The sequence below is a fragment of the Orbicella faveolata genome, unplaced genomic scaffold (genome assembly GCF_042242905.1).
Source record: "Orbicella faveolata isolate gen_17 unplaced genomic scaffold, um_ofav_v1 contig_47, whole genome shotgun sequence".
NCBI classification, from domain to species: domain Eukaryota; kingdom Metazoa; phylum Cnidaria; class Anthozoa; order Scleractinia; family Merulinidae; genus Orbicella; species Orbicella faveolata.
In genome coordinates this window covers 3,701,887-3,717,367 of record NW_028301577.1, presented here as the reverse complement: position 1 = coordinate 3,717,367, position 15,481 = coordinate 3,701,887, and the positions used below count along the sequence as shown (strand labels likewise).

The window sequence follows — 15,481 nt, the reverse complement described above, 5'->3', positions numbered from 1 at the left end:
CGAATAATTCGAAATTGTTTAATATAACCGTCGACCAACTGTCCGTCTTTGTCGGCATCTTTAATTTCGATAATTGCATAAGGAAACGATTGAATTCCACCATTATCGAAAACGAATTAGGAGGGTCTTGAGGAATATATACTAATGCTCCACCAGTAAAACCTCGTAACACTAAAGTACAAAACGAATTCACGTCTTGAAGTAATGTCTCGGTCATGTTGACACAAGTATTCACGAAAGATTGTTTCATTATCGTTATCAACTGGCTTCGACTCACCGATTTTTTATCCTCGACTTGATTATATATCGTTACGAAATATTGCTTAAAAACTCGCTCTATCGTTATTTTTAGGTTTTTTTCTATCTGAGAATATAAAGGGAATATATTCAACAAAAATCTTAATCCCAAATCCCCAACACCTAAATTATCCAAAAACGCTTGATCGTCTTGCCCCAAACCAACTTCAATCGAATCTGATGTCGACAGACGATGATGAAGTATCACCATTTGAGGGATGAGAGCTCGTGTCACTTCGGTCGTCCGACCTAATACATACTTCGATGCAGGACAAGGATTCAATGCGGTGTATTGTATAGAATCGGACAACAAAAAATTATCTACCCACATACTCGGGAGAGGATTATAACTTGGTTTTAAACGGTTCTTTAAATATTCAAATCCTTTCTGAAATATCCTATTAAATTCATTCATCTCACCAACGTCGAGTTCCGGTAAAGTTTCACTTACACTGACACTTTCGATTACGAGAGGTATCGGAGACGGTATTTTAACCAGACTTTCTGATACCTTTTTCGGTAATTCTGTATTAGAAATAACATTCTTCTCTTCAGTTGGTTCCTTTGTTATTTTTCGCCTTTTAACCGATTCTTCACCGTTTTCTATCTTTGCTACACTTATTTCCTTTTCAGAATCTACAACCGTTTCATGAGGGTTTACGATAGCTAAATCACTTTTAACCCAATTATCTGATGTTATTTTAGCCCTTTTACTATCTTCTACATGTTGAACTTCGGTCATATTCGAAAGATTACCGTCGGTTAAACCGTAAACTTCGGTTCCCTCTTCTTTAAAGAGTTGAACGGGTTTCCAACCTTCTGGAACCTGACGGTTGGATAAATCGAAAGGACGGATTGTTTTCTCGTCCGTTATCGCACCTTGAATCTCGCCAGTTTCGGGAGGGTTTGATAATGTCGTCCAAGTTATTTCAGAATCGGTCTTTAGAAAATACAAAGGCTCTCCCCGAATCGTATTTTCCCCTTCATGTATCTCAAACGTCGTTTTATCAAATATTCGACGACCTGAACATAATGTTTTCAACCCTTGTTCGACAGCTACTATTTTACCGTCATTCGTTTTTAACATGATGATGGGTTTTCCCGCAGGAACGTCACTTAACACGTAATCTCCATTTAATTGTTGATAAGAATACAATGTCTTTCCTTTAAATCCTATCTTATCGGGAGTGATAAAGAGGATCTCCCCACTTTCGTCTAACACCGTGATTACAATCGTGCCGTTCGGAGTGACGGGATGTACACCTTTGTCTCCGACTACTCCAATCCCGCTCTTCGCGACACCCTCTTCTGTTAGATGCAACGAATTTTCGATTTGCTCTAATTGCTCCGATAAAATTTCATCTTTCTTTTGTACTTCGATAAACTCGGAAGGATTTGACGGATCGTCTGTTCTACCCTCTATTTCCATAGATTCATCAGGATGATTATCGGGTTTACTCTCCCGATCATCGTCTCCATCTAAATCTTCAGAAACGATTTCTACTCCTACTCTTACACCTTCATCCTCTTCATCTTCTACATGAAATTCATCGGTTTCTAAATTCGGCATCTCGTCTCCTTTCTTCAGGTTTTTCGCGAAATCACTTAACAGAAAACTACCTATACTTTCTAAATCTTTAACACCAAAACGTTGTATTACAGGGTCGAGATCCCCTTTATCTTTAATCATCGTTTCTAAAGCTTCACTCCATGTTTTACCGGATGACATCTTAGATTGAATTAACTTCTTGATATTGTTCAACGTCGTAAATAAACTATCACTTCCTTTTATATACTGAACGTTCGATACAGTCTCTTCCCCGTGACTTTCGATATCATTATCTTTATACGTTATCAATTGTTTAGTTTTACTTTGAATCCACTCTTTCTCTAAGAAATCGGCTACTTCTTTTTCGTCTTTCTTTTGAATCTCGCCATTACGAATCAACATACCGACATAGTCTTTGATGGAATTACGACGACTGCCTATCAAATTTGATAACGTCTGATGAATGTCTTCTAATTCGTCTAAAGAAACTAAATATTCGTTCCCTATTCGACATATTTGATTATAAGCTATCAAAGCCTTGACGAATAATTTCAATAATTCTTCTTCTAATATTTCTACCACCCTTTGGTCGGTCGAATTAGGGTGCGTTTTATGAACTTGGTGTAAATTCAATAAGATGTTATCAAACACACTCTCTAATTCTTCTTTTTCGATCTTGTGAAAATTCGTCAAGTATTGCTCGTTTTGGCGAATTATCTGGATGAATTTCTGATATAATTCCGCTACCTTTCCGATCTTGATCAGACGATTTACGTTCAACGGAACACCTGATTTCCAATTAAAATGTCGAGAAAGAAAATACTTCTCGTTTACGAAACCTTGTGCTACCACATGCGGACTATTCACCACTTCGACACTCAAGTTTTTAAACATACTCCAAGGAAAACCACTTTCTGGTTTATGCACGTCCAACACGTGATGTATCAAATCTAATATATTATTGGTATGAATCGGACATTGAACCATATTTCCTTTACCTAACTTATGTTGAATCGTCCAATCCTCTTTGTCTACGTGTAATGTATTCCCCGAGGCTCTCTGCCAAGGTTCAAAATACGGGGTGTTCGGTTTATGAATTTTTTTCACGGTTTTATCCTGGCGTCTTTTTTGGTCTAACAAGTTCTTACTAAAACGAACTTTCTCTAACGGGTGCTTTAATTCTCCTTCACCGGACACTCTGATCGGATCTACGTACGACCACTCCGGTTCACACGTTGCATCAAAACCGATATATTCGTCAAATCCTATATCGGGCTCTAAAGTCGAACCTAAGTTCTTTGTAAATTCTGGAATCACTTTGCTCCACTTCTCTTTTATAACAGACTCTATTTTCTTTGTCTACTTCAGGGCTACAGGGAATGTAGAATTCAGGTTGGAAATGTTCGATCAATTTAAAAAAACAACAAACAAACATGTTGAAGAAAAAAACAAACAAAAAAAACAAACCAAAAACTGAACAAAAAGGTTAAAAGAAATTATACCTAAATCAATCAATCAATCAATTAATTAAACCAAAAAATTATACGGCGTGGCTCGGGATTTTCTTCCCGGCCCGAGTTCGAGTCTCGATCGGTGGAGAGGCTATTCGACACCCAAGCCGTTCGAGAATAACCCCTTAAATGACATATCGAGACTTGAACTTGCGACCGCCAGATGCGACCCTGGATCAGCCGCGCGCAGCTCATCCCGCAGGACCATCTGAAAATCCCTCGGGTTGCTGGTAATAAATTAAGATGTGTATAGCACGTGCTGATATGCTAGTTTCCGGTTCCGCTTAGTCAGAGAGTGGAACTGTATTCTGCTAGTTATAGACCTGTGGCTAGAAACTCGAGCGTTATTCGTTACCGTCGTCAGCCAGAATTGCGGCCACAGAATTGCGCATTTTTGAGCCGAAATTGAGGGGTATTCGGACAGGATTCGAAACAGTTAGCGACCGAGAAGGTAATTGTTGGAAATTTGAAAATAGACACACACTTCAAAACTAATTGCAATTGCTGAGTATCGTTCTCAACTGCTGCTTTTCATTGCGAGTTTATTCAATCAAAAGAGATCGCTATATCTGCCAAGCGGTACCGTACAACGTAAGATTTGCTTACAGTTGGTCGACTCACTGCGAACGAGAACGGGTGTTTTTCTATGCGGAGTTTGCTACAATTTATCGATACAAGATGTAGCTGAGCTGATCGGTCACTTATCTCGAGCAGAGATTCTAGAGCAGAATTTGCTTGCCTGAACAGAATTGTGAGCAGAAAACGCCATAGCTTTGTTTGAGCGTTGCCCACCGTTAGAATGCGCCGCCAATTTACGAGCAGAATCAGTATCCAAAACGGCAAGTTTCCAAGGCGAAAACTTGCCATATCCCAGTACATTAACTTTGAATATTATACTCATATTTCAGTTGTCTACCTTTTCCTGACTGGGTTTAACTGTTCAACTCTCTTAACAAGAAAGTTGAATAGAGTCTTCTAGCGGGGCTGAATAACAGCGCCAGTGTCTCATATTTCAGCCGATATTGCCCTTCAATCATGGTCCTATTGCACTAATTCTGATCAGATCTGCCAAACTTACCTGACGGAAATTCCACACTTGCCTATCAGGGCTGTCATTAAGGGCCGTAACCCGTAACACCTGTTACGGCTGAGTTCACTCGATGTTACGGGTGAAGATGTCGATTGATGGTACGAACATGCTACACTTACCTAATTTATTTTTAAACATTTACCTGTTGAAATAAGCATAACTGTTTCATGGTGTCTTGCCTCCTTGGTTCTACTATTTATATTTTACTCTGGAAATGAACTTTCAGTTTGCTTAATCGCCCTGAATTACATTTAGACGCCATTTGAAGCAGCAAAACTTATTACGCCATGCGCTGCTCCTACCTTTTGAGAAATTCCGCCGACCGATGTAGAGTGTTGGCCAGGCTGATGGATCGTGTTTGGTTCCGCGCGTGTGTAGAGAAAGTTGTTTTAATATGAATAAGAGAAAAGAACCCACGTCAAAACAGCCTGGGATCGACAGATTTTTTTTTTTCTAAATCCCAACGGACCGATGGAAATGAGGAAGCTCGCAAAACAGCCGGTCGAGGCGGTCGACAAATACCAGCGATCACAGCTTCAAGTACTGCAAGTACTTCAGCAGCACGTGGGCAACCTGTAGAACCGAGTATTATGCTACAAAGAGTGGAAGAAAAATTTCCCGAGTCTAGAAATGGTAAAGCATTTCATTCCTATTACCACTGTAACGAAAAGAGCTGTTCATTGTCTGATCCAGCTTATTTGAGCTCCTCTAACGGTAAGATAGCTCGGTAATGTACAGATGTTATTATAATTTTTATTTCCGGTTTCACCCCCGTTTTTTGTATTTGACCATAATAACGAATTATTATAACTGTTAGCAAACATCAAACCATATTGCTGATTATGGACTGTCATTTTTTTTTTTTTAAACAGGGAACACTCAATTCTGTTGGAGATATTTTATAACTTTATTCATTTGATCTCTGTAAATTAAGATGCATGAATTTGAAATTATGCACTGTGAAAAACAAACATTACTAAAATAAGGACCACTTGCATAGGTTAGTGCGAAAAAGATGTTATTTCACTATTTGCTGATGATGTACTATAACATATTATCACTCTGTTTTATCAGCGTTTTTGATTAGGACAGTTGCCATTTTCATGCCCTAGAAAGCAGGAAAATACATTTCCAGGGGTTTCATGTTCAAAAAATTTCTGCGGGGGCATGCCCCCAGACCCCCCTTGATGCTCAGGCCCTTTCGGGTCTTCGGAACGTGGCCGTCGGCCACGAATTTCACCGCTACGGGTGATAACTTACATGCAACGGCTGCTTCAAAACTTAATGACAGCCCTGCCTATCACTAAAAGTTTTGATAGATTCCTTTTGTAGTGCGCTGGACGAAATAACTCCAATGCATGTCTTTTGAGACCCGGAGGACACGCGAAAACACAAGAGCGTGAAATGTGATTCTACTAAAAAGCAACTTGCACTTAGAACCACGAGAGCTGACTGATCTGCAAATTACTAAAGGCATTTGTCGTCTCAAACAAGGTCGCCTTCTACATCCTGAATCAATTAAATTTCAAGAAAACCAGGCAATATGTATTCTGTGTAAGCCAAAGATTGGCATATTGTTATGTCGATATTGGCCGCTGGAAAACCGAGTGATGGAATTGCTCCCCACTAACAAACCATTTAGGCAAACTGCCTCGGTCTTAAAAGTCTCAAAGTTCGGGAAAAAGAAGGCTTAGAAAGCAAACAATTCTCGAAAAAGGAGAAAAAAATCTGTAAGATCGACAGCAATAAGGGAAAACTTTATCCGAAACATCAACAACATAACAGAAAACTACAAACAGAGTGTCCTCCCGGGCGAGAAGACAAGGAAGCGACGATTTTTGGCATCTCATAAAGGATCTTGAAAGGATTTGGAAAACTGCGAGATGTCACTTGCTTAGATACTAGCTCCAGATCGTCAGTAGATCACTTTGAGTGTGTTTGTGCGTTGCCAGACTCAAACAAATAAGCCGACATCTCATTTATTAACACCCCGGAGGCTTTACAACTTTCCACCAGTCAGTAGGATAGATGTACTTCAAAATCTCTTTTCCACCCCTGGGCGCTGAAATGCTAAAAAAGCCAAATTGAATCTTAGGTAGTGGTTGTTCAATAAGCTTAGCTGGAAATGTGTGAAAATTATTGTACTGAAAATATAACAGCCATGTTGCCCAGCCAAGTCTCTTCATCCATTTTCCTGATCTGTTAAAAACCACCAGATCGACGGAAAACTCAGAGTTTCCATCGTGAATCTTAATTAGGCCATCTCGGGACCTAAAATCATCTATTTGTTTGGCGCTAACAGATTTAAGTTTTTCAATGAATGCAGTTTTGCTGAGCGTCTTTAATGTGCCATCTCCGTCCAAACCGATGTCGACGTCGTCGTCCCAGGCAAGAGGAGCGTGGCCACGAAGGGCTCCCAGGAGTGAGCCGTACATGAGCCAATGCTCTACTCTCAGCTCGTCCAAAACCTGATGAACTTTGTAAGACAGGCTAAGAAGTTGATCCATTTGTAGGTTGGTGAGGTTTCTGCATTTCATGATTGGATTAAATGGATGACGGCCTGTATATCGAGCGAAGGTTTGCGTGCTAATCAAGTAGTAGATGATCGATACCACTGTTATGATGTTCAGTAGGATAAACAGGTTGAGAATTTTTCGAAAGGAGTAGATATTCGGTGAGATCCTTCGTGGGCAGAAGTATCTCTTCATGGTGAACTCTCCACCTATTTAAAAAGATAAAGATTACATTAAAAGTCTATGTTCAGCCATTACTTTTGAGATACGTAATTGTTCAACAACTCATATTGGGCTTTAATTGGATCACGATGTGAAATAATGGAATCAAAGATCAAGTAGCTTGAAGTTCAATACTCTTAAAGAAATAAAGAGACCGCAAGAACAATAAGACTAATACAGTTCCAGATAAAATAGCTCACTTGAGGAAAATAGAGAAACTAGCAAAAACATTTCTCAAGATTATTACTGATTCAGCCAGTTTAAATGTTTGGATGTCGGCTTAATCAGCAAAGATTTTTACGATTTTATTTTCCCGTTTTCGCCGTTTCAACTGGGAACATATATCAAGTAAAATTAAAGTAAGTAAAGTAAAACCTTTATTTAAGGGTCTATGTGTTTAGCCTAGATAGACTAATTGGGGGCAGTAGTAAAATAGCAACACTAATTGACATACGGTACTTTTAAAATCTGAATATTTACAGGAAAATGACAAAAACTTAATGAGTATGAGAGATCCTATGTGAGCTTATGTACAAGATAAAAACGCTTAAGGAAGTGCTTCGAAATTACACTTTTTTTAATAGGGTGCATAATTACAGTCAGGAAGACTGTAGTCTCCCTCATGGCCTCATTAGCACATTTCCGACAACCTCCAAAATTTTGACAAATACTCTGTTCGGCGTCATGATTTCAACTATCTTCTCGGAGTTTGAAATGTGGTAAAAACGGATCTTTCGTGTTACACTACTCTCGTTGTCACACAGAAAAAACAGACTGAACTTGTACAACTAAAGCCTTCCTACCCAAAAGGCACTTGTGTCACCCATGCATGCCACAATTAGTAGAATTCTACTAGTATACTAATGCAAATGTTGAAATCTGATTGGCTGAGCTACTCGTATAATATAAGCCATTTGAGTGCAGTGGACAAAGAGGTCTTCCGCACAGTGTGAACGTTTTCTAGTTTCTCTAAGGTTTCGAAGAAGATTTAGAAATATCACTGGATAATTTAACTCGCAAGAACCGTAAAAAAGGAAACTGACCGTTGTGGGACTTTAAAACCTCACAATTTTTCAATAAACCAGTCAGCGCAGGTGCACAAATACAAGTTTCAAATAACAATTCAATCCGCGGTTCTTTGCTAAAGGATGAAGTTTAATACTGCATTGAGAAATGATTGGAGTATCCTTACTTGAAGGAATTTCAGTAATGATTCTACAAAAACAATTAGATTATTCGCTGTCGATTTCTATGACGTGATAGTTGATTCGGCCTTCGGCCTCATCAACAATCACCCATAGAAATTTCGAGCTCATAATCTAATTGTTAAGTGTAATACCACCAATGCAATTGACTAACGAGAAATGTGATAAACTTCTAACCACGAAGTTAATAAACTATCTTTAGTAAGTGCAGTAACAAGCACGAATACGATATCAGCTAGGAATGTAATATATCATCACTTAATCTTTGCGCGGCAATTTTGCCTCTTAACCTAAAATACATAAGATCCTTTATCGGCCCAAATTTTCCTCGTTAGAGACTTAGATAGGTCAATTGGACAGAGTTATGGAGAAAAAAGAAGTTTTGAAAAAAAAAAAAAAATGTCAGGTAAAGTAAAGTAAAATCCTTTACCTAAAACACGATTATCCTTTAAGCACTACATGCTTGAGGGGTCATGTATCTAATTATCTAATTATCTAATTACCTACTGATAAAATGAATGAAATATAAGAAATTAACCTACTTTATTGCAAATCTGATTTCCCTATCTTTTATCACAACTCTAATTACTAGATAGCCGAACGCATTGAGATATAAAAATTGGGATTTGGATTCCGGAGCGGTTCGGCTTCGAAACCTTGTTGGGTTCATTTTGTTGTGTTCTTGGGCAAGACAATTGAGTCTAACATTTATACTCTCTAATCGAGAGTAAAAATAGATACCGCTGAACTGTTGGGGCAACCTGAGAGAATGCTGGGAATTGACCTGCGATGGACCAACAACACATCCAGGCGCTTCTTGCTACAGAAATCGGTGTTTTAAAGCGCCGAGAGCTATGAACCAGTCGAGCTTCAAAGTCTTTACTGATATTACCCGGCCAGCATGTTTCGCTGTACGCGTAGTACCGTGGGGAAACCACATACTTCGTCGCACAACAATTCTTTCGATTCCAAAAGAAAAACCCTACGACTTGGTTTCTAATAACACCCGGCATAGTCAATCGAACGTTCGGAAATCGAACTCAGTCGAACCCAATCGAAGTCAATCCGTGGATTGAGTTCTGCAATCGAACCAAATCGAACACCGAACTTTGTGTGAGTTCGACTTTCGGAGCAATCGAACTCAATCGAAGAAATCGAACAGGACCGAACTCAATCCATTAGATTCGGTTCGCTTGGGTTCGGCAGCCGAACTCAATCGAACGCAGTCCAATGGATTGCGTTCGATTGTGTTCGGTGAGTAAATTCGCTTGAACAAAGATTATGTTATGTGGTCTCGAAAACACGAAAACTACGAGTTATACTGAAGTAACTCTAGCCTCGAAAAGCTTGTTATTGTCGGAGTTTCAACACCAGTTTTACGTAAAATCAAGACTTCAAAATCGAAAATTTGATTTAGTTCGATTGTCCAACTTTTTTGGTGTGAGTTCGATTTGGTTCGATTGCCGAACTCAATCGAATGAGTTCGATTTAGTTCGATTGAGTTCGATTGAAATACAGTTCGGTTGGGTTCGATTGACTCTGCCGGGAATAACAGTACGCGCTGCGTAACAGAAGTTCCTTGTCAAGTCTGAGTAGAATTTCTAATTTCTACTCGCTTGGTCGACCTGAAAACCCTGATCTTATGATTTATGAAAATAATGAAAATAGAAAATAATGAAAATAATCTCACGCGATGTCATTACGCTGTGAAAAACGTGCACATCATCATTCACTATAATACTATCATCCCATCGATACACCAGTAAAGCCTCAACTAGGTCAAAAAGAAACGCGAAAATTTAGATCATTCGTTCAATTTTCCCGGCCCCGAAATCAGAGATTTGAATTTCCATAAGATCTGAACGAACATTTGCTGACCTTGCAAAAATGCTGGTCTTATGTTCTTATAAATCCGTGACCCTGATCGTATGATTTAATTCCATAGCAGTTTATTAATATGCTATATGCGACCAAGAAGTCATATCGGCTCGAGATAGGTAACTCGAAGTCAGAAATTTTAAAAATATTTTGCTATGAAAATAATTTCGCATGATGTCTTACACTTTGAAAAACGTGCACCTCATCACTCGGGTAAACTGTTATACAAGGACCACTTGTAGAAAGAGCAGCGGAGTGAAGCCGGATCTTGGTTTAGATCACGATTAGTAATGTAAAATAAAGCATAAAACCAATCGAAAGGCTGACAGGACGGCTGGAAAGGGTAAATTCAATGTCTAATACCCGGGGTCTAATATTTGGGTTAGTGAGGACTAACCTTCTTCAGGGGCTACACTGAAGCTACACTATAATACTATCATCCCACTGATACACTACTCAAGCCTCAACTTCGTCGAAAAGAACAGCGAAAATGTAAATCATGATCATTTGTTCAACTCCCCCAGCCCAAGAGTTAAAATTTGAAACTGAACCTATATTTGCTAACCTTGCAAAAATGCTGGAAAAAAATCGCTCAGCAGTCTCAGCTCAAAGCCACCAAGCTTGTAGCAACGGCCTTGCGATTCAAGTAAAATAAATGAAACTGTACTGTATATAAACAATTAAAGCTCTCAGATGTGTCTTTTAAAGACTTTATTGTTCCTTTCGTGCGTTGCGGACGTTGCGTAATAATAGCCAATCATTTTAAGTTATGCACAGCCGCGTACGTGTTGTTGGGCATTGTATAACCTTCGTGTTTTTCGCTTTTTCTGGGAAACGACTTTTATCTGATCAAACACCGTTCGAAACTACCCTGTTTACTCCTGAAGGGTAAAACATGGATTTGCTACAGATCAAGCTTTCCTAAGATTCATAATTTTCTTGTTAATTTATTCCTCTGGACTTTAGTGAAGTCATTAAAAACGCGACTGCTTGTTTCACTCACTTGATCAGATATATAACGGTTTGCAGACTGTAAATATATCCTCAAAAAGCTTAAATAAAGAATTTGACATCAGTTTTCCGTTACCTTGTCAGACAAGCTCTGTATCCGGCGGCACATTTGCCCTCTGTTTTCTTTAGAGGAGGTAAATGTATGCAAATTCGAATGGAAATTGTTATTTAAATATTCCTGCAAATGAGTCGAGGAGAATTCAATTTAGACAGGCCGGCAAAGATAATTTCGCTTGCTCTCAAAAGAAATATTGGTCAAGTACAACTTCAGAGTTTTCCTTCTTATACCCCTCAGAATATTAGTCTCGTAAGACTAATAGTCTCGTAAGACTAATAGTCAGATGAGGAGCGAGGGGACATGGTCATCTCAAGGGAACAAGGGATATATTTTTGGGATTAATTTTTGGGCAAAAAGTGATATCTCTACTATTGAAGGTAACATTGGAAAATAAAATCACCGAACAATGGAGTTTATTAATCGGGAGCAAGGGAGAAAAAAGTGAACTTTTCAAGGCATCAACATGCTCCCCACACTAGGAGGCCCTCGTCATTATTTCGATCGTCACGCAACCACATCATGTTAATTAATAATTGGAATACGTACACGACTGCTTTGCTTTAATGATCACGCCATCCATTCGTGATCATTGTGTGATTTTGATTAGCCAATCACATGTTAGGCTTGTTTACAGGTTTATACAGGAAGCCATGTAATACATTTAGAACAGAATATTCCCATGCCAGGAGCACTCCATCATCTCAGTATTTAGAGCGATGTCAAGGAGTGAAGTTTTGGAGTATTTCCCATCTAAACATTAACATAAAATAGTAAACCCTGAAAGCGAAGAATGATCATCGCTGTAAATTTTCCAATTTAAGCAATTGGAAAGAAGAAGCCTGAAAAAAATCAGGGCTTCAACGGGATTCGAACCCGTGACCTCCGCGACACCGGTGCGATGCTCTACCAACTGAGCTATGAAGCCACACATTGGGAGCGAGGTCCTCGCTCCCAATGTGTGGCTTCATAGCTCAGTTGGTAGAGCATCGCACCGGTGTCGCGGAGGTCACGGGTTCGAATCCCGTTGAAGCCCTGATTTTTTTCAGGCTTCTTCTTTCCAATTGCTTAAATTGGAAAATTTACAGCGATGATCATTCTTCACTTTCATCTACAACCGCAGTTCATATATGAATTATTTCATATATACTTCACATCATAGTAAACCCTGTTGCGAATATTTAGAATTGCTGGTTTGGAGAACGAAGCTAGTGAAATAAGCATTTAAGAGGTGCCCTCTGTAATTTTCAACTATGGCCATTTGGACTAGAAAAAATCAAATTCCTCAAACTTTCTCAGATGAATGGTCTAGATAAGTGATTCACAAAAATATAACTTTCAGTTCAATTCGATTCGTATTTTAGCGCTGGGGCCACCATCTTGGTTTTGCCCCTCTGAGAGGGCTTTTAGCGGCCATTTTAGGGCACATTTTTAACAATTTGCCATACAAAGAAAACGATCTAACTCCGGGTAAAAACCCTCTATTCGAGACAAGCAAATGTTTCTTGTTACATTGAGAGGCTGTTTTGGCAATTTGATCATCACCTGATTTTTCTACAGAATTTTAAATTTCATCCCTTTCGGACTACTCATGAAGCGTCATAAAAAAGGCGAAGTTTAAAGGAAAATATCGCCAAAAGTACATCACTTGAGATCCCAAAGCTACCCTCCACTTAAAGAGCAATGTCTCACCTGTGAAAACATGCAATAAAATTTTGGGGCAGTTAAAACTGTAAAATGTTAGAAGAAGAAGTTTAAGCTGTGTTTTTGTCAACAAAGACCGCTGTCCTAATTAGCATAATAACGTGAAAATAACGATGCACAGAGAAAACAATGATATATTCCACTTATCTCGCGACATGTCGACAACTGGATGTTCCACGATGCCTCATGTTATATTTCCAGTATGTTTCAGCCACATTTTCGGTGATTAGTGTACGAAATCACTCTCAGACATCGCCACGGTTAAGCAGATTTCAACTCTCCGAAGCCCGCTTCATAACATCTATCAATATTATTTGTCTTTCGCCTCATAAGCCGCCGTTTACAAGAAGTTTAACAATTTGCTGAGATCCTAACTGACCCAGAAGTCTGTTAGCAGCCTTTAAAATCGTCCTTTTAATCAACGATTCTCATCAAGAACTCGTTTAAGCTCAGTTCTCTTTTGATCTGTTATGCACCCGCCATTATTCCACAGATTGCGTTACATTTGACAAATGCGCATTCCAACGGGTAGGGGTAGGGTGGGTAGGAAGTAAAAATGTAACCGGCATTAAAGCCATTTTACGCATTTCTGTGGCTAAACTAGTTACTGGCTTTCCCAGAATGATTTGAACATGAGCTTCTGCTTGCAGGTATTTTCTAGGTTATTTTTGCAGGGTAGGGTGGGGGGGGGGGGGGGGGTCGTGTATTTAAAAAAAATAGAAAAAAAAGAAAACGATAGACAGTATCAAGTCAAAAGATTATGATCTGTGTATCTTGATCAGCTTTATCAGTTCATCAGTGAGGCTCTATTAGGGGTTTTCAGGAGACTGGATATTTGGGTAAAAAATTAACAGGATGCAAGAAATTTAGGGGAAAAATTAATGCGGTAGAGCATGTTTAGATCAGATAAAGCGGGACAGTTGTGTCTTTCGCTGCCGGAAGTGCCATCAAATTTTGCAAAAGACAACAGGCTGACGAATAGTGCGCAGGAAGTAATGATAAGCGACGTTTTATTAAAACTTCTTACATTTTCTTAGCCGTGTCACTTTTCCATCAGGAAAGAAAATGTTCAGAAAATTACTGAAGGGCAGTTAAGGACGGTACCTTCTTTTTTAGGCATGGTTTAAACGCCAGGCGCTCGCTTGGGTTGGAACTAGTGACGTAATTAACTACCCTACCAAGCGTGCGACTTAAAAAAAAATTCTGTTTTGGCCGAAACAAATTTCGCACTAAAATTACGAACCTGTACTAAAACCGGGATTACCAGAAAAGCAGCATATCGCTAAGCACTAACTGTGAGCGGTTCCCAGCTGAAAAACTACCTTTTATCGTATCCGTAGAAAAAATCATACTGAATTTCAACTGTAGATGGCATAATGCGCGCGCAAAACAACTGCGAGAGACGTCAATGCTTAATTTACTTGGAAAGTAACAAGAAAAAAAGTAACGGACACCGACAAAGTTTTCGAAAGGATGAAACAACTCATTTAACTTTTAACAAAGGGGTGATTACAGTACATTTCATGGTATGAATTGGAAGTGGCAAGCCTATTCGACAATGCATTAGTTTTTGGCTGCGAGGAAAAGTTATGTAGACTGTATTTTGGTTAAGCCAGAGGAGTGATGTTGCGACGATTCTGTTATTAAATACATATCAAAAGTGGTTTAATGTTACCAATTACCACGTAGTTTAAAGATGTTTTTTAATATGTTTACTTTTCTGCATGTAAAGGCGAACCTTAGGAGAATCTGTGAAGAAATATCTTTACTTTTTTTTCAGAAAAATGCTACCGTCAGCATTAGCTAATTATCTCGGAAAAATTAATGACTACCCCCAGTTTTCTTTGTGGATTCTAATAACCCTGGCTAAGATCTACCTTTTCACGTTTTCTTAATCTGGCGGAAACACGTTTGTATTTTGTAGGCACCATTCGTTATGAGCCTGAGGCACCCCACAACCGCTAATGTCGTTCAGTTCTGTGATGGAGCACAGCTGCATGTCTGCACAAGACTAGTTTTCAACCCTATGCAGGGCGCTTTAAAATACCCGCATCTATCAAGCGAAGCACTAATGTTGACGCTTAGCTTTTTAAAGACATTGTAGATGCGTTTAAGGCACACAAGTTGAATGAGTCATAAGCAATTGGATGAGTTAACTGACACTTGTCAAAAATATCTGCAGCTTGATTCTCAGCGGTTGTTGTGTCTTCTTGGAGGACCTTCTCCTGTCTGTTTCTAAGCTTTGAAGCCATTTTCGAAAGGAAGGATTAAACGTGGCAAGGAGTCAGGAACTCATCACAGGTGAACCGCCTAATTCTGGCCTCATCTTTTGAGCGCCTCATCTTTTGTGCTACAGTAATTGCTTCGACTTTTATGGCCGTTTCCTGACCCGGGAAAAACTTTTCTTGCGCACTGCTTGTCAGTCTGTTGCCTTTCTCACCATTTG

At 39.2% G+C, this 15,481-nt stretch overlaps 1 protein-coding gene and 1 long non-coding RNA gene across 2 annotated transcripts in view; one reads left to right on the top strand and one right to left on the bottom strand.

Moving 5' to 3' along the window:
• The window catches only part of LOC149096810 (uncharacterized), a 30,543-nt gene extending 27,224 nt beyond the window's left edge, over positions 1-3,319 (top strand). Inside the window, exon 2 of the long non-coding RNA XR_016204402.1 lies at positions 3,239-3,319. This is a non-coding gene — a long non-coding RNA (uncharacterized LOC149096810). The remainder of the gene's footprint in view (positions 1-3,238) is intronic.
• A 2,866-nt stretch (positions 3,320-6,185) lies between these two features.
• On the bottom strand, positions 6,186-13,568 carry LOC110060030 (uncharacterized). Its single transcript, XM_020766773.2, has 2 exons — positions 10,831-13,568; positions 6,186-7,169 (listed from the first exon to the last, which is right to left on the bottom strand). Exon 2 carries the CDS (start codon positions 7,153-7,155, stop codon positions 6,430-6,432), a length of 726 nt encoding a protein of 241 aa, XP_020622432.2. The 5' UTR covers positions 7,156-7,169; positions 10,831-13,568; the 3' UTR covers positions 6,186-6,429.
• Positions 13,569-15,481: the final 1,913 nt, after the last annotated feature.

Bases quoted from the DNA above. Each gene is read 5' to 3' on its own strand.
- LOC110060030 (XM_020766773.2), bottom strand. From the start codon at position 7,155: ATGAAGAGATACTTCTGCCCACGAAGGATCTCACCGAATATCTACTCC.